The 27,262-nt window shown below is 50.4% G+C and overlaps 12 protein-coding genes and 1 non-coding gene across 13 annotated transcripts; 9 read left to right on the top strand and 4 right to left on the bottom strand.

Moving 5' to 3' along the window:
* The first annotated feature begins 717 nt into the window (after nt 1–717).
* On the top strand, nt 718–7,313 carry BO85DRAFT_503929 (NACHT domain protein). The gene is made up of 4 exons (XM_025664267.1): nt 718–1,285; nt 1,353–1,686; nt 1,747–2,022; nt 2,072–7,313. The coding sequence occupies exons 1-4, from the start codon at nt 827–829 to the stop codon at nt 7,174–7,176; spliced, it is 6,174 nt and encodes a 2,057-aa protein (XP_025511714.1). The 5' UTR covers nt 718–826; the 3' UTR covers nt 7,177–7,313.
* Nucleotides 7,314–7,955: 642 nt separating this feature from the next.
* Nucleotides 7,956–9,099, top strand: BO85DRAFT_380958 (uncharacterized protein; the record flags this gene model as incomplete). The annotated part of the gene is made up of 2 exons (XM_025656402.1): nt 7,956–8,455; nt 8,529–9,099. The coding sequence occupies 2 exons, from the start codon at nt 7,956–7,958 to the stop codon at nt 9,097–9,099; spliced, it is 1,071 nt and encodes a 356-aa protein (XP_025511713.1).
* A 1,085-nt stretch (nt 9,100–10,184) lies between these two features.
* Nucleotides 10,185–11,644, top strand: BO85DRAFT_523434 (uncharacterized protein; the record flags this gene model as incomplete). The annotated part of the gene is made up of 4 exons (XM_025665350.1): nt 10,185–10,403; nt 10,460–10,835; nt 10,893–11,010; nt 11,071–11,644. 4 exons carry the CDS (start codon nt 10,185–10,187, stop codon nt 11,540–11,542), a joined length of 1,185 nt encoding a protein of 394 aa, XP_025511712.1. The 3' UTR covers nt 11,543–11,644.
* A 667-nt stretch (nt 11,645–12,311) lies between these two features.
* On the top strand, nt 12,312–13,774 carry BO85DRAFT_452954 (aldo/keto reductase). The gene is made up of 2 exons (XM_025660954.1): nt 12,312–13,033; nt 13,090–13,774. The coding sequence occupies exons 1-2, from the start codon at nt 12,422–12,424 to the stop codon at nt 13,549–13,551; spliced, it is 1,074 nt and encodes a 357-aa protein (XP_025511711.1). The 5' UTR covers nt 12,312–12,421; the 3' UTR covers nt 13,552–13,774.
* Nucleotides 13,775–13,799: 25 nt separating this feature from the next.
* Nucleotides 13,800–14,984, bottom strand: BO85DRAFT_151682 (short chain alcohol dehydrogenase). The gene is made up of 4 exons (XM_025654151.1): nt 14,831–14,984; nt 14,361–14,782; nt 14,010–14,310; nt 13,800–13,957 (listed from the first exon to the last, which is right to left on the bottom strand). The coding sequence occupies exons 1-4, from the start codon at nt 14,910–14,912 to the stop codon at nt 13,950–13,952; spliced, it is 813 nt and encodes a 270-aa protein (XP_025511710.1). The 5' UTR covers nt 14,913–14,984; the 3' UTR covers nt 13,800–13,949.
* A 224-nt stretch (nt 14,985–15,208) lies between these two features.
* Nucleotides 15,209–16,073, top strand: BO85DRAFT_503919 (SDR family NAD(P)-dependent oxidoreductase; the record flags this gene model as incomplete). The annotated part of the gene is made up of 2 exons (XM_025664266.1): nt 15,209–15,555; nt 15,611–16,073. The coding sequence occupies 2 exons, from the start codon at nt 15,209–15,211 to the stop codon at nt 16,071–16,073; spliced, it is 810 nt and encodes a 269-aa protein (XP_025511709.1).
* Nucleotides 16,074–16,304: 231 nt separating this feature from the next.
* On the bottom strand, nt 16,305–17,222 carry BO85DRAFT_471762 (class II fructose-bisphosphate aldolase; the record flags this gene model as incomplete). The annotated part of the gene is made up of 2 exons (XM_025662502.1): nt 16,305–16,575; nt 16,636–17,222. The coding sequence occupies 2 exons, from the start codon at nt 17,220–17,222 to the stop codon at nt 16,305–16,307; spliced, it is 858 nt and encodes a 285-aa protein (XP_025511708.1).
* Nucleotides 17,223–17,438: 216 nt separating this feature from the next.
* Nucleotides 17,439–18,694, top strand: BO85DRAFT_452953 (SMP-30/gluconolactonase/LRE family protein). Its single transcript, XM_025660953.1, has 2 exons — nt 17,439–18,212; nt 18,274–18,694. Exons 1-2 carry the CDS (start codon nt 17,515–17,517, stop codon nt 18,578–18,580), a joined length of 1,005 nt encoding a protein of 334 aa, XP_025511707.1. The 5' UTR covers nt 17,439–17,514; the 3' UTR covers nt 18,581–18,694.
* BO85DRAFT_523430 (Zn(II)2Cys6 transcription factor) lies at nt 18,175–21,036 on the bottom strand (the record flags this gene model as incomplete). The annotated part of the gene is made up of 7 exons (XM_025665349.1): nt 18,175–18,212; nt 18,274–18,793; nt 19,047–19,235; nt 19,296–19,953; nt 20,014–20,067; nt 20,127–20,847; nt 20,900–21,036. 6 exons carry the CDS (start codon nt 21,034–21,036, stop codon nt 18,609–18,611), a joined length of 1,944 nt encoding a protein of 647 aa, XP_025511706.1. The 3' UTR covers nt 18,175–18,212; nt 18,274–18,608.
* A 352-nt stretch (nt 21,037–21,388) lies between these two features.
* Nucleotides 21,389–23,193, top strand: BO85DRAFT_503903 (sugar porter family MFS transporter; the record flags this gene model as incomplete). Its single annotated transcript, XM_025664265.1, has 5 exons — nt 21,389–21,493; nt 21,544–21,820; nt 21,876–22,113; nt 22,158–22,738; nt 22,796–23,193. 5 exons carry the CDS (start codon nt 21,389–21,391, stop codon nt 23,191–23,193), a joined length of 1,599 nt encoding a protein of 532 aa, XP_025511705.1.
* A 791-nt stretch (nt 23,194–23,984) lies between these two features.
* Nucleotides 23,985–25,179, top strand: BO85DRAFT_523429 (zinc-dependent alcohol dehydrogenase family protein; the record flags this gene model as incomplete). The annotated part of the gene is made up of 4 exons (XM_025665348.1): nt 23,985–24,074; nt 24,126–24,194; nt 24,243–24,996; nt 25,058–25,179. The coding sequence occupies 4 exons, from the start codon at nt 23,985–23,987 to the stop codon at nt 25,177–25,179; spliced, it is 1,035 nt and encodes a 344-aa protein (XP_025511704.1).
* A 719-nt stretch (nt 25,180–25,898) lies between these two features.
* Nucleotides 25,899–26,893, top strand: BO85DRAFT_429013 (sulfotransferase family protein; the record flags this gene model as incomplete). Its single annotated transcript, XM_025658233.1, has 2 exons — nt 25,899–26,567; nt 26,636–26,893. 2 exons carry the CDS (start codon nt 25,899–25,901, stop codon nt 26,891–26,893), a joined length of 927 nt encoding a protein of 308 aa, XP_025511703.1.
* Nucleotides 26,894–26,980: 87 nt separating this feature from the next.
* BO85DRAFT_t240 lies at nt 26,981–27,068 on the bottom strand. The gene has a single exon. It is a non-coding gene; the product is annotated as a tRNA-Tyr (tRNA).
* Nucleotides 27,069–27,262: the final 194 nt, after the last annotated feature.

Here is a 27,262-nt window from a genome sequence, read left to right as displayed (position 1 = left end):
ACCAGCCAATTCCAACGCTGTTACATTGCTCCCTGTCGGGCACCCCGAAAGGCCTGTCGTTGCACCTTTACTTATAACATTTCAGGTAGGTCTCCTCGGATACCCACTTCCGACAAATCCATCTCTGCTGATCGTTTCCGGCCATCACAGCGATCGGTCGGATCGCCATTGTCCCACTTTTTCAAAGCCTGTTTACTAGGAGCAACCCCAATTGAAAGCTTACCTTCGTTGATCAACTCACCAATCATTATTGCATTTCCGTCCCAGCTTCGGCTTGGCCGCTATTGACCCATGGCTTGACAGCAGTCATGTCGTTACACAACAGCTATGCCGACCAATATACGATCGGATGAGTCCGCGGGAGAAGAGCTTCCCCAGCCGGCCCATCGTAGATCAGGACCTGGAGTGGGGAACTTAGGCTTCCATCGTACATCTAACTGGTCATGTCGGATCTTTGCTACTCCAAGCTGGGGTAGCTAGCTACCTTTGAGTTCTGGTATACCTCATGTTGACGTCTTGCATTGGGTGAGAGGAATACGGAGACCCCGTGAAGATGAGGCTATGGAAGATATAAAAATGAGCACGATGTACTCTGATTGTTTGAGAATCATGATTCAGATTCGCGTTGAAAAATACAAGCCTAATTGCTATAGTGTGACAACCAACCGGTTAAACGGACATTTTTTTGGATGTTCATCACTCAAGAGACTTTCTAACCTTCAGATGACGTTCAGCTCATACTGTTGCTAGCCTTTTATCATTTAATACTTAATATTTCTGTTGACCCCGTTTGTTTCATTAATAATCCAATCAAAGCATCCCCAAAATGGCCACCTCCTTCCAACCTAACGTGCACTACACCTTTGGGTCACCCCTGTCTGCGGGCTCTATCTTCGGCAGGCGTCAGGCCTCAAATATTCTCGAGCAAGAGAGTTATTCTAACAGTAGCTTTCAATCTGGAAGTTCCAGACATGTGTCGAGAAGAGTCAGCAGCAGTGGTAACACTGCACTAGCTGATGTGGTTAACACACTCACCCGACGGAGCAGCGATGCAATGATAGCATCCAAAATCAACGATGCCGACTATGAGACATTGCTGAACTGGATCCGAGCTGAACGTATGGGGAAGCTACCCCCCGAGGGAAGCAGCTACGACAAGGCCTTGGTCTGGGCTGTTTTGTTCGTGGGACGTCTGCATTCCTTCGATTCAGCCATTGGACACTTCGCTGGCGACAGCCACACAGCGGCTCAGCTGGCTTACGTGTACTGTGCTAATTTACTGGAGGTATGTGTCAGGTCTTTTACATTCTATCATCACAAATATAGAACGGATGGTTGATAACAGTTTTTAGCTCGGAGAGCAAAATGCGTCCGCCCTTCAGGACCTCTTCGGGTTCTTTTACCGCTGCTCGACTGGACTCGGCAACTTATTGGACCGAACGGAGCTCTTCGATGTGTCCAAAGATATCAAGGACCAGCTGATTCTGGCATTGGCTGACCTTGTTACTCTGGTTGCTGGCGTTGCGAGCCACTTCAACCGCGCCTTGCAGAACTCTCAGACGGTGGAAATTGACATCTACCATCAATTTTCCGAGTCGCTCAGCAGCTTTCACAGTCGCTGCGAGACCGTCTCTGACCTGATGTGGAGACACCAACTTGTCCGCGAGGGTATGAACGGTGATAAAGGTCTGTGAAAACCCTCGGTATCTATTGGTGAGATTGGATTACTGACGGTAATCACTGCAGTGACCGAGATAAAGACTATCAGAAGCTGGCTTGAGCCAGAGGATCCAGCTCTCACAAATATCACCGAGAACACTGCTCAGTTTGCTCAGGAGCGCGAAGAATCAACCTGTCTCTGGGTGTCTCAGTACTTGACCAGATTTCTCAAAAGCAACCAGCAAGTCCTTTCCTTTGTAGGAAAGCCGGGATCTGGTAAATCAATCCTGTCAACGGTCATCAACGACCATTTACAGCATCCGGTCGGAGGAGTTACCTACAAGCCGATCTTTGCGCCAATTAGTGAGTACACCTAGCTCATGGTATTGAGCGTGTCTAATATACCATATAGATGGCAGGGTGGCTGCGAATACTACACCGCGGGCTATTGCAAAGACGATCCTGTCCCAGCTGTTCGGCAAACGCATCGGCAATGTGAGGTTGTACCAGATCTTAGCTGATGCTTATGAGCGGAGCCAGAGAACTGTTGATGAAGATGCGTACGACAATATTCTCTGGAACGCCTTGGGCAATTCCCTCAATGCCAGTCTCAAGAATGCCAAAGAACTTGTTCTGGTCGTCGATGGTGTTGACGAGGCTAGTTGCGGCGAGACACCTTTGCTAAGAAAGCTCCAGGAGGCTGTTCAGAACGCCGGTAACGTAAAACTAATTGTCTTCGGCTCCCAGAAGCCGAGTCAATTCCCATCTCAAACTACGGTGAACGTCACTCCAGAGCTGGTCTTCGATGATATTGCCGCCGTGGCACGTAAAATCCTGCAACAGAGTCACGCTTTCAACTATATGTCCGAAGATGATCAAGAGCTCAATGTGACCCGAATCGCAGAGGCATCACAGGGCTCCTTCCTGTGGGCCAAGCTTGCTGCAAAGCGTGTTCGGGATGAGCATCCAACAAACGCAAATTCTCTGACGAGGTCTATCCAAAGCATAGCCAACGCGGGATACAGTGTTACCGATATGGTCTCCCAGTCTCTGCATTCGAAGTTGAATGATGATGGGAAGAAGATCTTAACATGGCTCGCAACTGCGGTTCGCCCACTCAGCAAGAGCGAATTAACATCTCTGGTGTCGATTGAATTGAACAAGGCCTCGTACACCGAGCGAGAGATTGATATCCAGCATACCCTTAGGCCTGTTGCGTCGCTGGTGTTTATCCAGAATAACATGGTCTTCCTCAGACATGGACAGATCCGCTCTGCCATCTTGGACATCTTTGCCAGGGAGAAGTTCCTTCCGGCCATCAAGAACCGCAACAGCGATTTGACGCAGAGGCTTCTGCTCTACACCAAGCAAGCCGTGAATGAGAGTCATGACCCGTCCTTGAGTCCCCTGGATGAGAAGGTTGCTCAGACCTATCTGGACAAGCACCCTCTTCTGGACTTCGCCCTTCGGTACTGGGTGAACCACGCCAGTCTGGCGTATGGTTGCACCACAGACAAGGAAATTGCCACAGCTGGAAATGAATTGAGATCAGTGATACCGACATCTCCCACAGTGCCATTGTTGGAGATGACTGTATGGGAGGGCAAGTCAACCCCAGCGCTGAAGTCACTGCACGAGACCCAGACGCGTCTCTATCGCCAGATCCTGACTACCAATCACCCCACCACCCTGCAAGCCATCCTGTGCCAGGCCCTATTCTATCGACGTATTCATGATAGCTTGCCTGCCCAGGTTAGTCAAATTTTTTATGATGCGGCGGTGATCAGTAAAGATGTGCTGTCCGAAAGCCACCTCATCACAATGCAGATGACCAAGTTCTACTTGGAAACCACTGCAGACCAGGTCGTCGAGTCTAAAACGGACGTCATGATCAAGCGCGTTCAGATGCTCGAGCTGCTTGTGGAATGTTACAAGATCCATTACGGAGCCACAAGCACCATAGTGACATCCACCTTGACCCAGCTATCCCAGCACTACATTTCCATCAAGGAAGAATACAAAGCCAAGGAAATTGAAACATGGCTCCAAACCACGACAGAAAAGCATCACACACAGAATCACAGTACAACTCGGCAGGTCGACGGATCGTTGCTGGTTCACATCCGCGGTCGTGAAGGCACTGACGACCAAGGCAAAACCCTCACTTGGGAACACATTGAAACTGACGAACTGATCTCTTGGACTGTGGATGTCGAAAGCCTTTTCAGTCGGGCGGAGAAGGCCGTGGCTGCGGGACATTGGAGGGAGGCAGAAAGCCTCTATGTTGAGCTCTGGCAGCACACCAGCAAGGAGTACCGGGTCAATCGTTCTAGCGAATGGGAGTTGAGGAATGTGAGAGCAGTGATAGCCTTTTCCAAATTTCTCAAGTCTCAGACGCGAGAATCCGAGGCAGCCTCCATTCTTGAGGGCTTCTGGGAGGAGTATGAGCAAACTACTTCAAGCTCAGAGGCAGTAGTGTCTCATTTCCTCGAAGTCGCGCACCTCATGAAATCGGTTGGGCTGTCCCGAGTAGCTCTCAATGTGTTCAAGCACATCGCCCGGAACAGCACTCGGCAAAGCTCCATCTACCATGAAGCCGAGCAATACATCCGGTCCACTAGTCGGGAAATCATGCAGAGCACTAGCTTCGAGTCGTTCCAGACTGAGTCCAGCCTCGAGGAGATTGTGTACCAATCTTCCAGTACCGACGAAGTTACTGTCAAGGCTTCCAACAAGCTGTTAGAAGTGTATTGGTCGCAGCACCGGTGGCAGGATGCGACCAAGATCTTGAAACGGCTTCTGCGCAGCGTTTGGCCGGCCTTGTTTGCCCCTTCTCTGGATGACGTCGTCCTTCCCTCGACAGATCTAAATAGGGCTATCGAACTAACAGAGCGTCTGAGCAACTGCTATCGGTCCAGACGCTATCAGCTCAAGGAAGAAGACATCCGAGTGCGTCTCTATCGCGCTGTTCGGCGTGACCGACCCGCCGGTGATAAGCTACTTGAGAAAGTGACGACTAGCCTGTTGCGTCTGTATGAACGTACCTCTCAAACAGAGAAGGTGATCACTATTCATCAGGACAAGCTCCAGGACTACACCAAGCGTTATGGTGGAAGTCACCCTACCGTCCTGAAGGAGTTGTGGACCTTGGCGGAGCTCACCCGTCCCCGGCCCGTGGCTGTTGACTATTACCGCCAGATAGTTTCTATTCTGAACAAGGATTCCGAGACCTGCCACCCAGATGCATTTGAGCCCTTACTTGTGGTTGCAACGGAGCTTTTGAATCAAGGCCGGTACAGTGATGCACTAAAACCCTGCCGCGTGTTGTTCAACACGCTCCAAAACCCGAAGATCAGCCCGAAGCTCCAGGACCAAGCCTTTGTGCAGACCATTTATGAACGCTATGTTCACTGCCTGCGCATGGTTCAGAGCGACACTGCTTCTATTCATGATGTGACTGTCCAGTATCGTAAGTCGTGTATCAGTCTGTTTGGCTCCACTGCTACGATTACAATCCAAGCGACCAAAACACTAGCCCATATCTGCCAGGAATCCAAGCAATATGAACATGAAGCAATTCAGCTTTACAAGATCCTCCTCGATACTAGGTCCACCGAGGTGGAAATTGACTATGATGATATTCGTGCCACACTGGACACTTTGACTGCAGAGGAAGTCGAAGTCGAGAAGGATTTCTCGTCCATGACCGAGTCAGAAGTGCGGAACTGGGTGTCCATCCGCACCCGCCGCTTGTCTTCCATCCGGTCCACACAGGGATGGGCGCATGAGGAGGCGCTGTCTCAAATGGAGGAGATTACTTCCTTGTACACCACGCGTGGGGAAACTCACCAGACTGTTTCGATCTTACAGGAAGCGACCTCTCAAATCCTGACTTCACAGACCTCTGCCACCCAGTTGACGGCAGCAGCAAAGAGCATTGTGTCCGGCTACATTGAGGCGGGTGAGATCCACCGAGCCAAGGAATTGAGTCAGGAGCTCTATCGCCAGATGATCCTGAAGGACTCTTCCAACGTGTCTCTCTTCGGATTTGATATCACCTCCAATCAACGAGAGAACTTGGCCTTCTTGGCACAGGTTGAGTACAGCCTCCGCGTCCGCGAAGATTCCACTGTCACTCTGAATGAGATTTACTCTACGCTTACCATGGAGTATCTGTTCATGGAGCGCTTCCAGTCCGAAATCAGCTCCAAGAGCACTAGCCTGCAGACGTTGACAGCCACCGTCCCCCGTTTGTACGGATTTTTGGTGTCTCGGAACCGTCAGTCCGCTGCCAACCGTGTTGTCGAGCAGTTCTCCAACTACTTCCTCAACACCGAGGGTAGCAGCCTGAAGCTGAACATACATCAGGCTAGAGTGTTCACTGAGACTATCTTGGAGTATTTCAGTACCCACAAGTCGCGGGATCTTGTCCGCTCGGTGGCCATCGCTTCCTACAACCGGACCACACAGTTGCTGGCATCGGGCAATTATCAGGCAGCATGCGACCTGGCCTTGACTGCATTCCGCTACATCTGGTCCCACCAGGGCTACTCCTCGGAATCCACTCTAAAGCTGGTATTCAAGCTTGGCCTGGTTATTGCGGGTCGCGATATTAAGGGAGAACCTCCAGCCTCCACGCGCAAGGAAATGCTTAACGTGTCAGGCATCATAATGCGCGACACGCTGGATTACTTCCAGAGCCACAACATTGACATGGCCCAGCTGGATCTTGTGAATCTGGAGAGCTTGATTGGCGTGCTCGATGAGCAGCATGACTACCACACCTTGGCCTGGATCCTCACCTCGCTCTGGAACTCCCGGGATACTCACGAGATCTGGAACGCCGAGAACGACCAGGAGGTTTCTCAGCAACAATTCCAGTACACTTTGGCTCTTGGCCGCTGGCTGGTCATTACTCGTTACCTCATTGGCGACTACACGGCTGCCATCCGTTTGGCCGAGGACATCGTCTACAACTGCGCGCGTGTTCAGGGACCGCGTCACTCCAGCACGGTGGAGATGACAGTCCTGCTTTCCCAGATGTACACCAGCGTGGCCCAGGGATACCAGAACCAGAAGGACCGTCGCGAACTGGCATACCGGTACTACAAGAAGGCCGCGGCGGTGCACGAGAATGCGCTGCGCTACTTCATCGATCCGACCTCGGTGTCCGCGTCGGAGATGGAGGGAGGCGTCCTTTCCGGACTCTCCTCGCCCGCCTCCAGCCCCGGAGTCGGTGCAGACGAGGAAGGCAAGTTTGTGCGGAAGCACCTCCACCTGCTGAAGCTTGCAGTTGAGCGCCTGGGCGACTGGCCGAAGGAGTACTCCGAGTACGAGCGCCTTAACAGTGACTTGTTCCGGACCTACTCCAACGATTTGAAGGGCGTTGACGGAATCGACAAATGGAACCTTAAGCGGTTCGGTTCCGGTCGTGCTGAGGCTAGTGATGACCTTCTCTCGACTGGCATCGAGAACCAGGGAGTCGGCTTCTATGAGCGCCTGGCTATTGCCGTCTAAGCTCAGCTAGCAGGATTAGTGATGCAACAAAAAGTATTTTGTGTTTTCTTTTGTGTTTTATCTGGATAAATTGATGTGTACGTAGTTACAAAGGAAGTTCAGGACATAATAAGCACTTAAAAGAGGAGAAAAACCAGAATGAAGCCAAATAGTGAGTGCTGTTAGTAGTTAGTCACAAATTACAATTCAAATTTCGGGTTTTGTTGACATTGTTGTTTCTGTCCGTGTAATTAGACACATTCGCTGTCAGTAGAGTGTATCAATTTGATCTTAGAGAATGGATACCCTTACTAGTGAGTTGGAAAGGGGAAATCCATACATCGATCAACTCTGTGGTGCAGCTGCCGACGACAGGTACTATGAAGCCATCCATATTTTAGATGAAGCAGTAAGTTTCCCCTAACCGGAAATGACAGGAAATGACAGCCCAAACGTGGCAAGGTTGAGAGCATAGAATTACTGGCGTTTGCCTCCTATAGGCTCGGGTTCCGGGTATCTTCCAGGCGGGCGTTTCAGCCCTGGCCTTAGCCTGAAACCGACATTTGATTAGAGGCCTTACTTGTGAGAGAACCGGGATAATGGCCTGGACTCTATATAAAGGAAGCTTTCTCCCATGTCCTCATACGGAAAGGTACCTGCCTATCATTCTCTTCTCTGTACTACATCTTATCATTCTCTTGTTCTGACGGCACTGGTGGCCTCAAGCATTCAATTCATTATCCTCATTCAATTCTATATTCACTCTTTGAATACCAACTAACTTAACAAAAGTGCTCACCATGCACGTCCTCAGCACCCTTTCCATCCTTCCCTCCGTCGCCCTCGGTGCCGTTCTGCCTGCTGTTCTGCAAAGTTCCACCAAGGTCGCCAAGCGGGACTCCTGGGGAGGCAGTGTCTCGTTGGGTCCGACCAAGTCCGACATTATCAACGCTGTCACCACAATCATTCCCGGAGTCGCTCCCTCCACCCAGAATGGCGAGCTATTCCTCTGGCCAGGAATGAGCAACGGAACTGGCGACCTCATCCAGACCACGCTCGAAAGCTGGCCTAGCAACTCCTGGTGCGGTGCCACCACGGGCCAGTGGTGTGTGCGCGCCAGTATCTTTGGCTCGTTTGGACAACTGGATGGTACTGGCTCGCCCGTTAGTGCCAACGACCATGTTCGTATCGAGTACAACCTCGCTTCGGATGGCGAGACCTGGACCCAGAATGTCACCAATGCTTTGACGGGTGCTGCTTTGTCCAGCTACTCTTATGCTGCTGGTCCCTACATGACTGGGTAAATCGATCACTTCTCTGACGGATGGACTATTCAGGACTTATCTTACTAACCCTCTCGCTACTCTCGCTAGATATGGCACTGGCACCGAATGCGACAGCGACTGCACCGGCACGGTAGCAGACCAGCTGTATCTCAACACCACCATCACCCTGCGAGAGGCGGACACCAGTTTCGGCGACACCATCGCAACCGGCGCGGGCGCCACATACACCGGTCTGACCTCCAGCGAAGGCGGCAAGGTCTGGAACATCGCCACTATCAGCATTCCTGCCATGGGCTCTCAGACCGCCGTCGCTTCGTCCACTGCGTCGGTGGCTACCCACGCGACCCCTACCCCTTCAGCCGCTGGTAATGTTTCTACTGATGAGGCGACTGGCCCAGCTGCTGCCTCGGCCACTCAGGAATCCGTCTCAGTGCCGTCCATTGCTCCTTCGGTCGCTGGGTCCGGTGCTGCTCCCACTCAATCCAGCTCCGGCTCTGGTTTCAAGTCTGGCGCTGGCTCCGGATTTGGCTCTGCGCCGTTCCCCTCTGGATCTGCCCGTGGATCGCAGTCGAACCCCCAGTCTGGTGCTCAGTCGGGCTCTAAGGCTGGCTCTGGATCCGCGCCTGGAGATGACAATGAGCCCTGCCCTGAGTGGTGATTTAGAGATCCTTTAATGTCTGGAGTTTTCTCCAGGTCAGAATCCCACTTTGGGGAGGACTTCGTATAAATTGGACCATTTTCAATATTAATTTTAGCACATATACTTGACCCAGTTTCGACCAGCTTAGCCCCAGTAGGTGATAGACCCTTTTGACCTTTTGGAGCATATGTACATAGGGCTGAGGTACTAAAGTGACCACATTACCTTTGTACAATGGGTTCCTGATGAAGTCGGCCGGTATTGAGGTAGATCACAGTTGCTTGGAAAATCTTGGCAGGCCCCAGGTTTTCAAAGGCGAACTCGCAGCATCATACTTTTCATTTGCACTAATGATGGTGTTTTCGTTAGTCACTTCTGTCTCCACCCATGCTATCCTGCATCATATGACGGGACAGGAGTTAGATGTCTTGTCATTAGATCAAGAAACACCGAGAGGTATTTTTAGCTCCGCGCGATAGTTGAGTGCAACTCCAATATGTTTCGCTGTCGAGTGAGCCTGACACAGAGCTAGTCAGTGATAATCCCTTAATCACGGTCAGCCACGGCCGAAACCCTGAGAGGGGAAGTCGAAGGACCACGGGTCGATGATATTAAGGGGGTGGAGAGCACACAAGAAGAACCGGCCGATATGCTTAATTTGCGTTAGTGGGTGCGGGCCAGAGGATGCGCGGGCCCAACGGTATCGTTTCAGTTAAAGTGGATTCCGACGATCGCCCGGCCGTTGAGCAACTTTGAGTAATACAGTGGGCCCGATGGACCAGGACACAATAGCCAGCTGAGCGTGTTCGTTGCACCGGCCAGTACCAAGCAGTGCACCTCGATCGCACATCCCGAACGACGCGTGGTTCTCCGCGGGCTTTTGCCCTATCACAACTGCCCAGTGCGATCCCACTCCAACTTTGTTTCCGCCCTGGGGCTTATCTGGCACCGAATATAGCGCTTGCTGGCTTGGCTACCACAACAGGTCTGTGCGATGATCGTGGCCTCTAAACCCCAATCATCCTTTTCTATCGTCCGTTGCCCTTGCGTGGATGCGCCGATTTTAACTCCATTTTTCTTCTCTGCTATGACTTCCCGCGGAGATGAATGCCGGAGGGTCCCCGCACAATGGAACCGGTGGAAATAGTACCACTGGCACTCCGCTGCCCAAGCCAAGCTCTGCGGTCAACTTTGGCCCAGAGCTGCTGGCTGCTGTCTGGACAATGAGTGCATTGTCCATTATAGTTGTAGCCATGCGCTCATTCGGCAATGCCAAGTTTGGCAACTTTCAGATCAGTGATATAGTCACTCTGTTAGCACTGGTCAGTGCATGAACATGTCTTCTTACGACGTCACTAACTTCTAGGGAAATACATAGGCTCTGCTTGTGATTGCTGCGGCCCTCTCCAGTGTCGCGGTAGACTATGGGTACGGAAAGACTGCCAGCTCGTTAGAGCTACATCACGCGATGAGCTCTCTTAAGTATTCCACTATCAGTCAGGCCGTGGTAACGTTGGCTGCCACTGCCGGTCGTTTGGCATTTATCATCTATCTCATCGAGCTGCTGGCAGCGCGAAAACTACATCGCATAATTCTATGGACCCTAGTGCCCTTGCAGGTGGTTGTCAATGTCATCAGTGTTTTCTTGCTGTTTTTTCAATGTTCGACACATGTGGAAGAATTGTTCAACCCGAGCCAAGCCACCCATTGCATGTCGCTGAAGGTTCAAATCGATTATGCTTATTTCCAGGGTGGTATGCTTCCTTTCACTAAGAATTCATTGACAGATATTTTCTAATTGACTCCTACAGCCTTCAACTCCGCCTGTGATCTCCTGCTCGCTGCTTTCCCCATCTACATCTTCTGGAGATTCAATTGGAACGTCAGGGTCAAACTTGTTCTCGTATCTCTCCTGAGTTTGGGAGTAGTGTGAGTGGCACATCAATCATGTATTCTCTTGTCCCAACTAACCATTACCCAACCATCCAGAGCCATGGCCGCTTCCCTAGTCAAAACCATTGAATACCCAACCATCATGACCTCGACCAACCCACGCACCAACCACGTCACCCTTCTGCGGTGGATGTTCGTCGAAGCGGGCGTCGTGCTCATCACCGCATCAATCCCCTGTCTCCGACCGCTCCTTGTCCACTGGGTCAAGAAATTCATCAAAAGAGCACCCACTCTACACAGGAAAATGGACAATGGCGAGGGTACGCAGAGCACGACGCTTAATGTCAGTCAAATGACGCAGGACTGGAAGAAACGATGGATCATGCCATATATGCAGCAGACTGAGTCCGGGGAGAATTTGGAGCAACATATCCTGGCTAATATCTCCACGCATATATTTGCCGGGGACCGGGAGTTTCTCGATCGACATGTGCCTGGGATTGTGAAGAAGGTGGAGGTTACTGTGGTAGCGGATGAGATTCCATTGACGGAGGTTGAACATACCTGACTTTACGATCCATCTTGTCATGTTTGAATTGTTTTATGTAAACTTAGGCTTGCCCTACTGGTCATGGTAACTATGTATATTTTATGTCGTCATTGCTTTGAGGTCTCCCCCACAATTACCACTACCAAGAAATCAGTCAAGATAGATCTGAGAGTCAAAATGGAATGTGACAAGATGTGATGAAATTCTTGGCATGGCTCCGTCTCGCGCCCACTGCAGCGGCTAATAGCGGTACCGGGTAATTTGATTATCAGTAGAGTAGGTTCACTGGTTTGCCAATGGGTTCCTGGAGGAATTTAAGTTTATGCATAATTGCTTCTCATCTTACAGGATTCTGCAATTATATGTTATTATCGTATATTAATAGCTTTCTGTATGAGCTTGAAAGTGTATTCAATGTTATTTGGAAGGTATTTTTCAATCTGTCCAAATCGACCGTTATAAGGAGTCGTTAAAGATCAACACATAGGGATAACTAGAATGAACTTGGACTTTCCCTCTATCTAATCTCACGACATACATCAATCTTTACATTTGGATCCCGATGTTCACCCGTTACACTCATCTCATCAGATGGGAGATCACAGTAGCCGGCGGCCGCTATTAGCCGCCGCCAAATCTCACTACAGACTAACACCGACACGGCGTCATGCAGGCTTACAGCTTGCTGCTTACGTTAGAATATTTCGCCCTCGCAGTGGCTTATAGACTTACGAGCAGTGCAGATAAATTCGCCCTCACCGTATACCACATACCAATGAGGGATATATTTACCCCAGTCGATTCTCCTCAATTCACCCGTCACAAAACCGAACAAACCACAGCCTCTTGGCAACAACATCACACAGCCTAGCACCACCTACCTACAACACACTCAACATGGCTACAGCCACTGCAGCAGCCAACGCCACCGGCCCCCAAACACTCAAGGACCCAATCGTGTCCATCAAACCAACAAGCGCCACTCGCCCGCCCACAACCCGCACAACATACACCCTCAACACAGGCGCCAAAATCCCCGCTCTCGGAATTGGCACTTTCCAAGACCCCGACTCTCAGGAAGACACCGTCTGCCAAGTTCTGCAGCATGGTATGCGGCTCATTGACACAGCACGTGTCTACGGCGTAGAAAAGCAAGTCGGCAGAGGAATCAAGAAAAGTGGCGTCCCGCGCGAAGAGATCTTCCTTGGCACTAAGCTCTGGTGTAATGATTTTCACCCCGATGATGTCGAGCGCGCGGTGGATGATTCCCTACGGGATTTGGATACACCCTATGTTGATCTGTTGTTGATGCATTATCCGTGCACGTTTAAGCGGGGTGAAGATCGGTTCCCTCGTGATGCGGAGGGGAGAATGATTCATGGGGATACTACGTTTGTGGATACGTGGAGAGCCTTGGAGAAGGTGGTCGAGACGGGAAAGGTGAAGGCCATTGGGGTATCGAATTTTAGTAAGGGTGAGATCGAGACGTTGCTTAGGGAGACTTCTACTGTAAGTCACCTTCTTTTCCTTTTGTTTTGATGATTGGGCGTAACTGATAACTGCAGGTCCCCGCCGTGCACCAGATGGAAGTCCATCCCTACCTCCAGCAGAAAGGCTTCAACGAATGGCTTCGCGAAAAGGGCATCCACGTCGTTCAGTTCAGTCCGCTAGGTAACATGAACGACTTCTACCGTCAGGCAGGATGGTCGAAGGAAATCGCGCACATGATGCGGGTTATTGACCAGCCCATTCTCAAAGCAATCGGTCAGAAGTATGGCAAGAGTCCTGTGCAGGTTGTTCTTGCGTGGGGAATCAACAGTGGCCGTTCGGTCATCCCAAAAACTGTGATCGATTGGCAGATCGAGGAGAATTTGGCTGCTGACTTCGAGCTCGATGCGGAGGATATGGCTCAGATTGCTACTCTGGATGCGAAGGCGCGGTTCAATGACCCGAGTTATGATTATGAGTGGCGATTGTATAGTGATTTGGAAGGGATTGATGGTACTGTCAAGGGGAGGACGCACTAGGATCTAGTAGTACGGGGTATCATGTCACTTTTCCTGTGAAAGCTTATTGGTTTTAATAGCATGATTTGCGACTTTTGAATGGAATGAAATGAATAAGTGATTGCTTCTGAAACATGGGGCATCCGACTGAAGCTGCAAGATTCTTTTGTTTTGTCTACATGAAACAAAGGCGCTTCACATTGTTATGATATGTCTGGATAGTTGCACGCGACACCGCAATAAAAGACCTCGTTTCGCGCGCAAGGTAGAGCGTTTGACGGTTTCATCCACTCCGTAGTCTATGAAAACAAACAAATGGGGAGAACATCAGCCTGTATTAGAGCACTACATGGATCCCCTAGTAAACGAACTCAACAACATGAAACCTAGAGAACAAGATCTCGCCGAGAAGATTTATTTCAACAAACTGTTCAAGTCAGTATCACACCTAAACCTGAAAAGGACAATGAAACACTTACTTCCAATCACCCCATTCACTGGAATATCAATCGAAGTTGTGTAGCTAGCAGCATCACTCAGCAGATACACATAAGCACCCCCCAGCTCCTGCACCTCCGCCAGCCGGGGAAATCCTCCGTAATATTTGAGTTGCTGCTCCCAGTCGGGCTGCTGTGGTACCCAATATGTCATAGCAGTTTTTACCAAACCTGGCGAAACACTGTTTACCCGGATGCCATACTGAGCCCATTCCATGGCCAGTGTATGAGTCATGTTTCGGACGCCGGCCTTGGAAGCGCCATACGGAGTGGATGGGACACGCTAGCACATCGTTAGTCATGACTTAACTCAGACATTAAGTAACAACAAACCTTATTCGGTCGGTATGAAGCCATCGACGCCGTAAAAACAATCGACCCCTTGATTCCCAGTTTTATAAAGGCGCGCGCCGCAGCACGAGCACTATAAAATGCTCCGAAGAGGTTCACGTTGAAAAGGGTCTCGATCTCGTCCTTGGTGAAATCCAAAGCAGCCTTGTGGTGGGTGCGACCGGCGTTAACTACCATACCGTGCAGCGCTCCAGCCTCTTCGATGATTTTGTCGATAGCTGCGGTGATGGTGGCTTCCTCTGTTACATTTGCGCTAATGGCCCTGAGTTGCCCTGGGTAGCGCTTGTCCAGGGCGGCGAAGTCCTCCCCTGTCTCGCCGATGTCGATCGAGTAAACTTTGGCGGCACCATTGGTGAGACAGCATTCCGCGATACCGAGGCCGATTCCACGATTGGCGCCGGTTACTGAGACATATTAGAGATGTGTCACAGCTGTGTTAGTTGAGTACTTACTCGCGATAACCTTTCCACCGAGGCTGACCTGGGTCTGGACAGCGCTGTCCTGGGGTGCTTCGCTGGAGTCCGAGGAGGTCATCGTGATGATATCAGTATGATTGATAAGATAGTGGTAATGTCTTCAAATAATAATAATTTTACATTGTATAAGGCATTTACTAGTCATTTTATAACATGTTTTGATCATCTGCTGGTACTTGATCACTCGAGTCGGGGATCCCCCGAGACGCGGAGAGGCGGGGATGCGCGGGGATGCATTGCCTCGAGACGGGAACAACGATTATATTGCATGGCTTGAAACGGTGCTCCGGTCACTATATTGCACAAGAAACTGTATTATTCTTCGGACGGCTCATTTGGGAACAATTCTCTGCAATGGCTCTACCGGCCTGCAATCTGCTCAAAGGCAAAACAGCTGCCATCACCGGCGGAACCACAGGAATCGGCCGCGCGATCGCATTGGCATACATCACCCAAGGCTGCAATGTCGCGGTCAACCATCTTGGCCTCCCCCAAGATGAGGTGCATCGGCACAGTCTACTCGATGAAGTTAAATCCATCCAACAAAGCGGAATCGCAGCTGGCAATATCCTCGAGATTCCTGGTGATGTAACCGCCCCGGAAACCAGCATTAACCTTGTCAAGGAAGCCGTCGCTCAATGGGGCAAGCTGGATATTTTCGTTGCCAATGCTGGTGTGTTCAAGCAAGCTGAATTCCTCCAGTGAGACTATGATTCCAACAGCGAAGTAAAGAAGACTGGCAGCTAATACATCCAGAATTGAATCCTCTCTCCTCGATCACAGCGTCGACGTCAACATCAAAGGCTGCTTCTACTCCTGTCAAGCAGCTGCCCGGCAGATGGTCAAGCAGGGCCACGGTGGCTCCATTATCGGTATCTCTTCCGTCAGCGCACTGGTTGGTGGAGGCCTTCAGACCCACTATACCCCCACTAAAGCCGCTGTGCTCTCCATGATGCAGTCCATGGCTATTTCACTTGGCAAGGATCGTATCAGATGCAATGCTCTTATGCCAGGTACCATTGCGACTCAGTTGGCTGATCATGATATGAAAAACCCTACTAAGAAGGCTGCACTCGAGGCGCGCATTCCGCTGGGGCGGATCGGGAACCCGGACGATATGGCTGGTCCAGCGGTGTTCCTGGCTTGCGAGGAGATGAGTCGATATGTCAATGCCACGGGGTTGTTGGCGGATGGTGGGATGTTTAGTAACTTGCAATAGATTGGTCTAGGAATAGTGTCTTGCAGTTCTGAGGTACTATATCCTAGTTCATAAAACCCATTACTGTCTGGTATGTGTTACATGTAGCCAGCTCTTGAAAGTAGTAGTTGTAAGCTACCAGTCATCACTCTCTAGAGGTATATGCTCGCAAAAAGGGATGGTGAATCATTGCTAAGCTTAATGTATGCACTCTAAAAATCTAACTATATCATATTTCGATTCAACTGTGTCTCACGCCTTACCCGCAGACCCGCAAATCTCCATCCACTTCGCAGTCAAATCTGCCACTTTCTGAATCCCCTCCTCAATCAGCTGGGTATGTGGTATCTTCCCCACGTTATCTCGAAGATGATCATAGTAATCATCCAACACAAGCCGGTTCACATTGATCTTGGCCACTCCAGCCGCCACGCAACGTTGTATCAGCTCGGGCGGAAACCCATTCGTACCATGAATCGCCAAACATACTCTCCCATTGACCTGACTGCGAATCTTCTCAAACCTGGCACAGTATGTCAGCAAGTTGATTGTTCCAATCATCACGAGTAACTGCTAAACTCACCGCTCAAAATCCAACTGCGGGCCACGGGGACCATATTCGCCATGGACATTGCCAATAGCCGGAGCAAGCACATCCACGCCCGTATCAATAAACTCATCCACCTCTTCTGCAGTGGTCATACAGGCCTCCAGCCCTGCCGTATCCATGACCCCGTCTTCACCTCCTTCAATACGCCCCGGCTCAGCTTCGGTGACTTTCTGGCGCTCATTGCAGTATCGCACCAGTTCGCGAGTCTTTCGCAGATTGACCTCCTTCTCATGGTGGGACATGTCTACCATAATACTGTCGAATGGCATATCCGCCGCCTGCTTGATAATTTCTTCCGACTGCGCATGGTCGAGATGGATGCTGATAGGCACGGTCGCGCGACTGACCGCATCTGCAGCGGTACGCACGATCAAGCCATCGGTTGCCCTCACAGCCCATGGGAAGAATTGTATGATGAGAGGCGACCGCGCTGTTTCTGCTGCTCGAATGTAGCCGAGAATTTGTTCGAGGTTGTAGGCAATGACAGCGATGACGCCGTATCCGCCGGCGTGAGCATTGCGCAGAATGCGCCTGTGGCGGTTTTCTTCTTTCCAGGACATCGTTGCGAGGAGCACTGAATTATTCAGTCGGGTGCGGTTGTCATACCATGGATGCTTGTGTTGATCGACGTTCTTATACTCTTGGGAGATGAACTCCTGGTGGGGCGGGGATGGCCTCGAGACGAGGACCGGAGTTACCCCGATTCCCCAGTTTCTTTCCCCATCTTTCCCCTCCATTGTTGACTTCGCCACTTTTTATACTCACTAAGCACAGACTATATCTCTTACTCTGATCACCAACGCAATAGCATACAGTCCTCTCAATCTAATCAGCGTGACGAAATACCTCACCATGACCAACAGCGAAATAACAGGGTTCCAATCCCACCACAAAGACTTCGACGCAATCACCGGCCCAATCCCCACCCTCGAACTATTAGCAGAACACCGCGACTACCCCTTTGCACACGAAGCCGGAATCTACATTCCCGAGACGAACAACCTCTGGATTACCAGCAACCGATGCGTCGATCCTAATGGCAGCAAAAGCGAGCAAAAAGTCTACGTCACCCGCGTTGACCTGAACACCAACCCCATCACCTACGAGGAAATCCCCACCGAGATCCCTATGGGAAATGGCGGCATCAACTACGGCAGAGATCACATTCTCATCTGCGGGCAGGGGTCCATGACCCAGCCCAGCGGGTTGTATCAGATGTCCATCACTGCACCGTACACAACGGAACTGCTCAAGGGGGATTTCTTCGGCCGGCCGTTCAACTCGGTCAATGACGTGGTCGTACATACTGATGGCTCTATTTGGTTTACAGATCCTATATATGGCTATAGGCATGAATATCGTCCGGAACCGTGTCTACCGTGTCAGGTGTATCGGTGGTGTCCGCGCGAAGGGACTACTCGCGCTATGGCTGATGGGTTTGGGATGCCGAATGGGATTTGTTTCTCCCCGGATGAAAAGACGGTTTATATCACAGACACGGACCGACTGCATGGGGATGGTACGGTGTTTGATCATCGGGTATCTTCGATGTATGTGCAAAGTTTCATTATTGTATTGTCTTTGGGATGTCCACTGATTAGGGTTGTGTAGCTATGCCTTCGACGTGTCCACGATACATGGACAGCCGTTCCTCACAAACCGTCGGCTCTTCGCCATGGCCGATCATGGCATTCCCGATGGGATCAAGTGCGATCTGAATGGAAATGTGTATAGTGGTTGCGGTGATGGTATCCACGTCTGGTCGCCCGGAGGAGTTCTCCTCGGTCGCATTCTCATCGATGGTGGGGTAGCCAACTTCTGCTTTGGCAGAAACGGAGAGATATTTGCGCTGAATGAGCACCGCTTATGGGGGGTCCAGCTCGGAGTTGGAGTCAAGGGAGCATTACTTGGTCTGTAGACTGGATAGTACGTAAAGATCAACCATGTTATGAGGCAGCACCGGCCCGGATAAAACCTTTCCCACCAGTAGCGGCTTTAGCATCCTGGCTTTCCCAAAGCTCCTGTAACTCCACTCCCAATGATCTGACCGGCCAGCCAGTTCTTGCTCGACAAGATTCTAGCAGCTCCAGGATATCTTCCCGAGCACGCTTCTCCTGAGTAAAGATTCCTGCTGCGATGAGTCAGTCACGTGAAAGACACTCAGCGCTCTCCGCTCATGTCACACTCCCCGCCTACTTGAAATGGCAAGGCTTGCTTGTAGGATATGCAGAAACCCTGCCGCCTTGCTCATATCCGAGGCATGATAGCCGTAGTGGATATAAAAGTGGCAGGCGGTAGGGCTTTTTCTGGTATTCTGAGCGAGCCTTACCTTTACAGTAGGCGGGGAGTGCCCGATGTGGCGGTAGCGTCTCCCGATTACATACCGATGAAGACAGCCTGAGACGACATCAAGCTAGACGCATTATCCTTTAAGGTCATAGCAATCCCACAGATATCCTCCACGTAGTGCTTGATGGCACTTTGACGCTCGAGGTATTGGTCCAGTCCTCCTATGCTTGGCTCATGCGCCAGTAAGAGAATGCATGACGCGCTGAAGAACTGAACTGCCAGTCCTAGAAATCAAATCAGTCAGTGTACCTCGTTAACTCAACACCTATTGAGATTGGACGTACCAAAAGCAGGAGGGCGAATCCAAATCGGCCGAAAGTACGACGAATACTCACTTGCACCTAGCGGCAGAGGCGAGAACTCCACGGTTCGGTGCTGTCGCCAATCCTCGAGCATGGCACGAAGCCGGTTACCGTCCTCAACTCGCCGCTGTCTGTTCTCCTCAGTGGTGGTCTCTGCGCAATAACTAATCACCTTTGCAGTAATATAAACAGCACGCATAGCAAGCTCGTGCGGTAACAGCGCAGAGAGGGGTTTCTGCGGAACCCAAAATGTCAATGTTTTGCGTTTCTCGCGGAACGCAGCCCAGATGTCCTGGCAGAGCCAGGCCCACCATACGGCGGAGTGTAGGCCTCCAGACTCGCCATGGATGATCTGGGACCTTTGTATGAGGAAGACTCCTTCAAGGTGCCGTTCCCAATCGTTGGTGGAGTTGTCGAGCATTTCGTAGGCGGAGATGATCAGTGCTGTTGCAAGGAGTTCTAGGCTAGTCTTGTAGCTGGAGAACCGCATAGCTCGTTGGACATAGTGCAGTGATTGGTAGTAGTATTGTAGAGCCGCAGCTTCTTTGTTCGGCATGTTTTCTTGATCCAAGCGAGGATTCAGTGCTAGATGCCGGAATGCGAGGGCGAGAATGGCATTCATGAGTCCAGCATTATGTATCTTGACAAGTTGTCAGTCTGCTAATATAACATTCTAGCAGAGAGAAATGAGTGGGCTTACTGCCAAGTGCGCGACAAATGTGGAAAACTGGCTAGTAGGATCGAAGAGATCGAGCTGTTAGAGGTATTAGGCTATCTCGTTAACTTTTGGAACAGGAATATAAGTATGCTTACCCAAGGGCACACCTGATTTATAAAGTGTTCGAACAAGGCATGTTCGGTAGGCAGGAGCTCAATTGCCTCCCGTGACTGCCAAATTAGTTCCTCCTCTACCGCGCTACCTTCTTGGTAAGATGTTGGGCCATTGCTCGCGCTGGAGTCAAGGGTACTATCAAGCACCTGTGTTGCATATTGTAGCGAATAAGGCTGGCTCAGACCATCGATTTCCAGGTGATCGACAGACTGGTTTTGAGTGCCAGAGTTATTCACAGAGGGCAGCTGCGGGCTGTCCCTTGCAGCATCACTCGCCAAGAGCCCAAACCATCTCACTGCGGCGAAAGACGCGTTTGAGGGAGACAGATAGTTATGCTGAAAGGCGATGGGGCTCAGACCGGTAGGCAAGTCACCCCCCGTTAGGTGATCCAGGACCGCTAACGAAGGGGGATTGGTCTCTGCATCTGAGCAGCTCCACGCCACACGTGGTGGCTCATGTTGTTCGGAGGATGTTATTTCTGTGGAGTCGTCATGCAATACATGAGCGCTGGCTTGTTTCGGAGATGCTGATGGATCTTGGTCTGTCACCGGAACAGCAGCAGCAATGGTCCGGTCGGAGGCTGAGCTGTCATTACCGCGACGGCCTGATGCGGGATATTCACAAGTCTTGTCCTTTTTAACGCAAGGACCACATATTGGCTTGACTTCATCGCACTTCAGATGTCGCTTACGACATGTTATGCTGTATTCATTATATTAAACCGTGTACCGCGTCTTCGGCATGGGTCACTCACCATCCATTCTTAGTCCGCAACCCGCGGCCGCGAGACTTGCGTGTGCGTGGCCGCCTACAGGGCAATTGAGAAGCCATGATCGGGATACCATATGGCCATGCGCTGCAAATATCATCGGGGCCATAAACTGGATCCATATTCGCTCATCCAGAGAAATATGTCCCCGTCTCGGGGACATATGCTGAATGTCGATCCACCCGATCCTCATTCCTTGCTGATTACACGTGATCCCCCGCATTACCCCGCGCCCTATGGGATCGACAGAACCTTCACTGTATATTTCTCAGTGCTCGTATGGCATCAAAGGAGCTGTTTGAATTGCGTCGTACGATATTAGTAGTAGCAATGCTGTGCGTTACTGACATACTGGTTGCCGCGAATTGCCGCATAGCCGGGTGATACTTTGGGAAGGATGAAAGGATATATTACGGCTGTGACCTCCAAGCCGGCACGTGTATGATGATAATGAGTTACCATACAATAAACATCATGTTCAATTCTAAGTCTCCGTATTTTGGTCTTCGAGGGGGGTGGTTAACCTTTTGGATCACCCTAGCCTGTGGTGCTGACATGACTCTGTATGGGTATGATCAGGTTAGTTACTATAGTACAGTTCCGGTGGTGCACAGCTAATCCAGTTATAGGGTGTTTTCAGCGGAGTCGTGATATCCAAAGATTTTCTGCGGTTACACAATCTTGAAGGTCCTTCTAAGACCAGTCTTCTTGGCACAGTCACCGCGATTTACGATGTTGGCTGCTTCGTCGGATCAATCTGTGCATACTGGCTTGGTGAGCGGTTGGGGCGCCGAAAGACGGTTCTCGTTGGGACTACTGTGATGGCAGTCGGTGCTCTTTTGCAAGCTTCCTCGTACAGTGTTGGCCAAATGATGGCAGGTCGAGTCATTGCGGGAATTGGAAACGGTATCTCTCCTCCGATAGTTCGAGGAATATAGACACTAACTATGTTACCACGAAGGTCTGAACACATCTACTGCACCCATTTGGCAGGTCGAAACATCAAATGTGCATTGGCGGGGAAAATTGGTCATCCTCGAGAATGTACTCGTCCTTGTTGGGTTTTCACTTGCCAATTGGCTCAATTACGGGCTTTCATTCGCCAGTGGCCCTGTGTCCTGGCGCTTTCCCCTGTCATTCCAGTTCATCTTCATAATCATACTCGCTCTCACAGTTCCATGGTTACCTGAGTCCCCAAGGTATGTATACTGTGATTTTTAACAAATTTTGCTCACATTCCCAGGTGGCTTATTGCCCACGGCCAAGAAGAAGCAGCTGTACAGATCATCGCAGATCTTGAGAACAAATCTATAAACGACCCCTTCGTCCAATTTCAAACCAGCGAGATTCGATACAGTGTCGAATACGAACGAGCCAACAGCGTCAGCTTCAGTGACATACTGCGCGGACGCGCCCATGAACGGTCAGGCACTAAGACCATCCGCAGGCTTATCCTCGGCATGGGAGCTCAGGCGATGCAACAGTTCTCAGGAATCAATGTGACCTCCTACTACCTACCTACAGTACTGACTAAATCAGTTGGGATGAGTGAGCCGTTAGCAAGGCTCCTAACAGCATGTAATAGCGTTCAGTATTTATGCTTCTCCATGATCGGTATACCGAATGTTGAGCGATGGGGCCGTCGAGCACTATTGATATTTGGTGCCACGGGCCAGTGTCTCTGCTACATCTTCATCACAGCTCTCATTCGGTATAATGAGATGCCTGGCTACCCACATCAACATGAAGTGGCGTCTGCCTCGGTTGCTTTCTTCTTCATGTATTATATATTCTTTGGAATCGGCATGCAAGGCGTGCCATGGTGTATGTCTCACTTCTCTTCCAACTTACGCTTTCACTGTGTACTGATGATATTTCTAGTGTACCCCACAGAGATCAACTCCCTTACGATGCGAACCAAGGGCGCCGCACTTGGAGCAGCTACAAACTGGATTTTCAATTTCATGGTCGTCGAGATCACTCCAATTGGTATACAGAACCTTGGATGGCGATTCTATACGATTTGGATCGCGTTGAACGCAGCGATGGTCCCTGTCATTTACGTCTTTTATCCAGAGACAGCAGGACGTACGTTGGAGGACATGGATGACTACTATCGTGGGAATCCACCACTTTTCGTCTGCTTCGATAGGGAAGCAATTTCCCGCAAACGCCCTGAGAAATACCAGGCTCGAGTTGAGCATGTCATTCGGGCTAAGGAAGGTGATATGATCGAATCAGCGCAGCATGTGGAGAATGCGACCGCGGTGATGGCTTAATAGTAGGCCTTGAGTTGATAAGGATGAAATACTGCCTATGAAATAGTGTGCTTTGCCACCTGACGTCAACTGTTGGGTCTCATCTCCGTGATTTATCTAGTTCACTTTATGTAGTCGTTGTCTTGCCTTATTTGTATTCTTTATTGTTGGTTAGGATAGCATTAAATGGATTTGACTTTCTACCCTTTTAAGCGTTTCTCAATGGTATCTGATCAGCTTCGGTCGCCAAGTTGCTCACCCAGCCGGCGTATGCTTTCTTGTCTGACACATTCCTTGTGCATAGCAAACCCATGAATCATGGTTCCACTCGTAGAGATATCCATCCTTCTACTAATATTTCTTCGGGACATTGGCAGGATTATGAGGTTTCTGCTATGCTGGGGTGGGGCAAGAACTGACCGGCTAGCCCCCGAGACGGGGGCTACCCAAGAATTAAGGCCCATGCCCATCCATCCTCCACTGAACACAAATGACACTACACTACCATTGGATTACCAAGCGTTCAGAGCCCCTGGGTTGTTGTGAAGATGCCATCCTACTTTATCTTGCCCATGCGTTTCTACAGTTCGCTACCCTTGCCTCCATACGCTCACATTCTCTGCCGAGATATAACAGCCACCTCCGAATGCAGACATATGCGCCGATGATTATTCTATAGATCTTCAACCTACTTCCCACATTACCCACCAATCTCGTATGAACTCTATGGATACCTTCGGGCTACCCCGCTCCATGAGGGCACTAGGTGCGTGTCGCATTTTCTTGACTGGCCAACAAGCACGAGGTTTGACATGACGGTCGGAAATGTAGAGTATAGTGAAGCTCGAAAATTTAGCATTGTTGAAAAGAAGCTTCCTAGCATACGTGCTCACGATATCCTCGTATGTTTGTGAACCTGCGCAAACTGAACACAATGTTTGATATTATTCCAGATCAAAGTCAAGGCCTGCGGTGTATGCGGTACCGACCTGCACATCCACGAGGGTGAATTTGGAGCCCAGGTAAGGACACTCCTACCACTAACCAATATACTGGACTGATCAGCAAAGTTCCCCCTAGTACCCGGTCATGAAACCGTCGGCATCGTCGCAGCATTCGGCAGCGAAGTCGTCGACTTTACAGTAGGGGATCGCGTGGTAGCCGACAACTCGGAACTATGCGGACACTGTCACTATTGCCGCCGGGGCAAAGAGCTCTTCTGTGAGAACTTTATCGCCCACGGCGTGATGGTCGATGGCGGATTTGCCGAATACGCCGCCTACCCTGCGCATCGCGTATTCAAGATCCAGAACCTGTCAGACGCCGATGCCACCTTATTGGAGCCTGCAGCCTGTGCGGCACACGGGCTGGATAAGATATCCCCACAAATGGGGTCCAGTGTTCTTCTGTTTGGCGCCGGTCCGACAGGATTAATGCTAGCTCAGCTGCTTCGCCAAAATGGTGGCTGTCGAACTGTTATTGCTGCACCGGGCGGGTTGAAGATGGAGCTAGCCAAGTCGCTTGATGCTGCGGATGAATTTGTCGATCTGCCAAGGGAAGAAGACGCCGCGGCTGCTAGGTTGGAGCAGCTACGAAGGGAATATCCGTACGGCTTTGATATCGTTGTGGAGGCGACGGGTAGTGAAAGGGTTCTGGAGAACGCGATACACTTTGTCACCAAAGGTGGAAAGTTGGTAGTGTATGGGGTTTACAATGATGAGAGCCGCATCTCGCTGTCACCGAATAAGATCTTCAAGGAGGAGATCCATGTCCTGGGTTCTTTCAGTCAGACGTACAAATTTCCAGCTGCCATCGATTATCTTGGTGAGTTTTGTGAAGTGCGGGGTACAGGGAATCAGTAGCTAATGAATATCCGCATATACAGATCGTGGAAGAATTAATGTGTCTGGAATTGTCAACAAGACATTTAAACTGGATGAGTGGGAGATGTGCCTTGATGCGATGAGGCGAAAGTCAGTTGTCAAGGCTGCTATTGTCTTTGATTAGATACAACTCAATACAGTTAATTACAAGCCCAGTGATGTGTACATACGCTAGCCCCATTTAGTTGGTTGTCTTCCTATGACAGGCAACTCTACGGAGACAGAGAGAGAGTACTAAAATCCTTCCATGATCCGAGTAAGTCTGAGTAAGTCTGGAAGTCCTAGCCTCACCCCCATCATCATCAGGCTATTCTCACTTCGATATCCAGTCGCGTGAATTACGGCTCTGTAATAAATTTGGTGCCTAGTGGTGAGATTGGTAGCTGAAAATGAGACGGCAGCACGGAGATCCCAATCAATGCGTTATGCTTAGGGGCTGCAATACGGACAAAGGAATCATGAGTCCGTGGGGACTACAAGTGGGCACTTTGTAACACGCCAAAAGATCATTGGTTGATCCGTCTAGCCTTTCGTTCAGCCGCATTTCAAGCTTCATTTGCCCAACCCGACAAAGAAGGCCCCTGCGCCCCTTTATTCCCTCGGGCTGTGAATACTCACCAACCAAATACACACTGTGTCGTAAGCCCTCATAATCTTTAGGCAGCCAGAACATGGATAAGTGGCCAATTGGTGGTCTGGTATTCCCCACAGAGCGAGATACTCTAGGGGGATGGTAGCAGAGACAAGTATAAAGAAACTCGGTTCCCACCCCCCCATAGAGCCTTACACTCCATCTTCTTGGTGTCAGTCATATCTTGTTACTAATCCCAAAACTTACCGACCATGGAAACCTTGCGCGGCGCTGTTTATGGCTTCCCCCAGCCCCAACCACGCATCCGCACCAAACCACTGCAAGTAATCTGCGTAGGCCTACCACGATCCGGAACAGAGAGTCTCAGCCGGGCGCTCACTCAACTGGGCTTCAAAACCTACCACGGCTGGGACATTGTCTTCGACGACCCGCCATATGCCCAGGGCTGGGCGCAGCTAGCAGAGCGGAAGTATTCGGGCGTGCAAGGGCCAGGCGACGCCCCAATCACTCGCGACGAGTTCGATTGCCTGCTGGGGCATTGCGATGCAGTGGTGGACACAGCAGCCGCCATGTTCAGCGTGGAGATGATCCAGGCGTATCCAGAGGCTAAAGTGATTTTGAATACGCGGCGGGATGTGGATGCCTGGCATCGCAGTGCTATGAACACCTTGGTCGCAGAGGGTGAAAACCAGTGGATGGCCTGGTTTCTGCGCATTTTTACGGCGGATGCGTACTGGCTTTGGAGGTTGTACTTCACGATCGGATATCCTGCCATGTTTCGTGGGCGGACAACCAAGGAGGGGCTGATGAAACATGGGAAAAGGGTGTATCAGGAACATGGGTTGATGATTCGAGGGCTTGTGCCGAAGGAGAGGCTCTTGGAGTGGGATGTGGAAGATGGATGGGGTCCTTTGTGTGAGGTAAGGCCAGCCTTGAGTGATAAGTCAATGATTTGGTAGAGTGTGTCAATTAACATTGTGGGCTACAGTTTCTGGGTAAAGATACCCCCGATGAGCCCTTCCCGAACACCAATAACCCAGCAGCTTTTCGGAAGCACATCCAAAGTATAGTGCAGCCGAGAGTTAAACGGGGACTGTTTAACTTTGCAGGCTGTGTCACTTCAGTGGGAGTGTTGGTGACTGCTATTATGTTGGGGTTGAAGAAGAGACAAGCATGGCAAAGTCTGATCTGGGAGATACCCGTGGTGGTCAGGCAATGCTTGGAGTCGTTGTCATTTTCGAAGTAGTTATTAGTTTTGAGGGCAGATGCGGGTAAAATAGCTTCTTTGGGGACAGTTGAGCGAGAAAGAAAAAATTGAAAGTAAAAAATAGAATCCCCCGAACCAGAATCGAACTGGTGATTTTTCGGTTACAATAATACCCATTACAGCCGAACGCCATAACCAACTAGACCATCGGGGGTTGCTATGAAAGAACCTCCCTGTTTTGATATTATATTCCAGCTGCTCAACCTAAAGCATATTGGCAGTATCTAGTCATGTTGTTCACCTACCTCACTAGTTATAACTACAAAGCTGAATATCCGTGAGACATTCAAGATACAGGTTCAATATTCTCAATTACTGCTGTCGGTTTCCAAGTAGGTAATGCAATAT

This window comes from Aspergillus piperis (genome assembly GCF_003184755.1).
Source record: "Aspergillus piperis CBS 112811 unplaced genomic scaffold BO85scaffold_22, whole genome shotgun sequence".
NCBI classification, from domain to species: domain Eukaryota; kingdom Fungi; phylum Ascomycota; class Eurotiomycetes; order Eurotiales; family Aspergillaceae; genus Aspergillus; species Aspergillus piperis.
The sequence above is the reverse complement of the archived record's forward strand: the minus strand, read 5'-3'. Positions and strand labels throughout refer to the sequence as shown.

Coding starts and splice junctions, on each gene's coding strand:
- BO85DRAFT_503929 (XM_025664267.1), top strand. CDS start 827: ATGGCCACCTCCTTCCAACCTAACGTGCACTACACCTTTGGGTCACCC. Junction 1,286..1,352: donor ACTGTGCTAATTTACTGGAG/GTATGTGTCAGG, acceptor AACAGTTTTTAG/CTCGGAGAGCAAAATGCGTC. Junction 2,023..2,071: donor GCCGATCTTTGCGCCAATTA/GTGAGTACACCT, acceptor TATACCATATAG/ATGGCAGGGTGGCTGCGAAT.
- BO85DRAFT_452954 (XM_025660954.1), top strand. CDS start 12,422: ATGGCTACAGCCACTGCAGCAGCCAACGCCACCGGCCCCCAAACACTC. Junction 13,034..13,089: donor TGCTTAGGGAGACTTCTACT/GTAAGTCACCTT, acceptor TGATAACTGCAG/GTCCCCGCCGTGCACCAGAT.
- BO85DRAFT_151682 (XM_025654151.1), bottom strand. CDS start 14,912: ATGACCTCCTCGGACTCCAGCGAAGCACCCCAGGACAGCGCTGTCCAG. Junction 14,783..14,830: donor CGGTGGAAAGGTTATCGCGA/GTAAGTACTCAA, acceptor AATATGTCTCAG/TAACCGGCGCCAATCGTGGA. Junction 14,311..14,360: donor CTTCATACCGACCGAATAAG/GTTTGTTGTTAC, acceptor ACGATGTGCTAG/CGTGTCCCATCCACTCCGTA.
- BO85DRAFT_452953 (XM_025660953.1), top strand. CDS start 17,515: ATGACCAACAGCGAAATAACAGGGTTCCAATCCCACCACAAAGACTTC. Junction 18,213..18,273: donor GATCATCGGGTATCTTCGAT/GTATGTGCAAAG, acceptor AGGGTTGTGTAG/CTATGCCTTCGACGTGTCCA.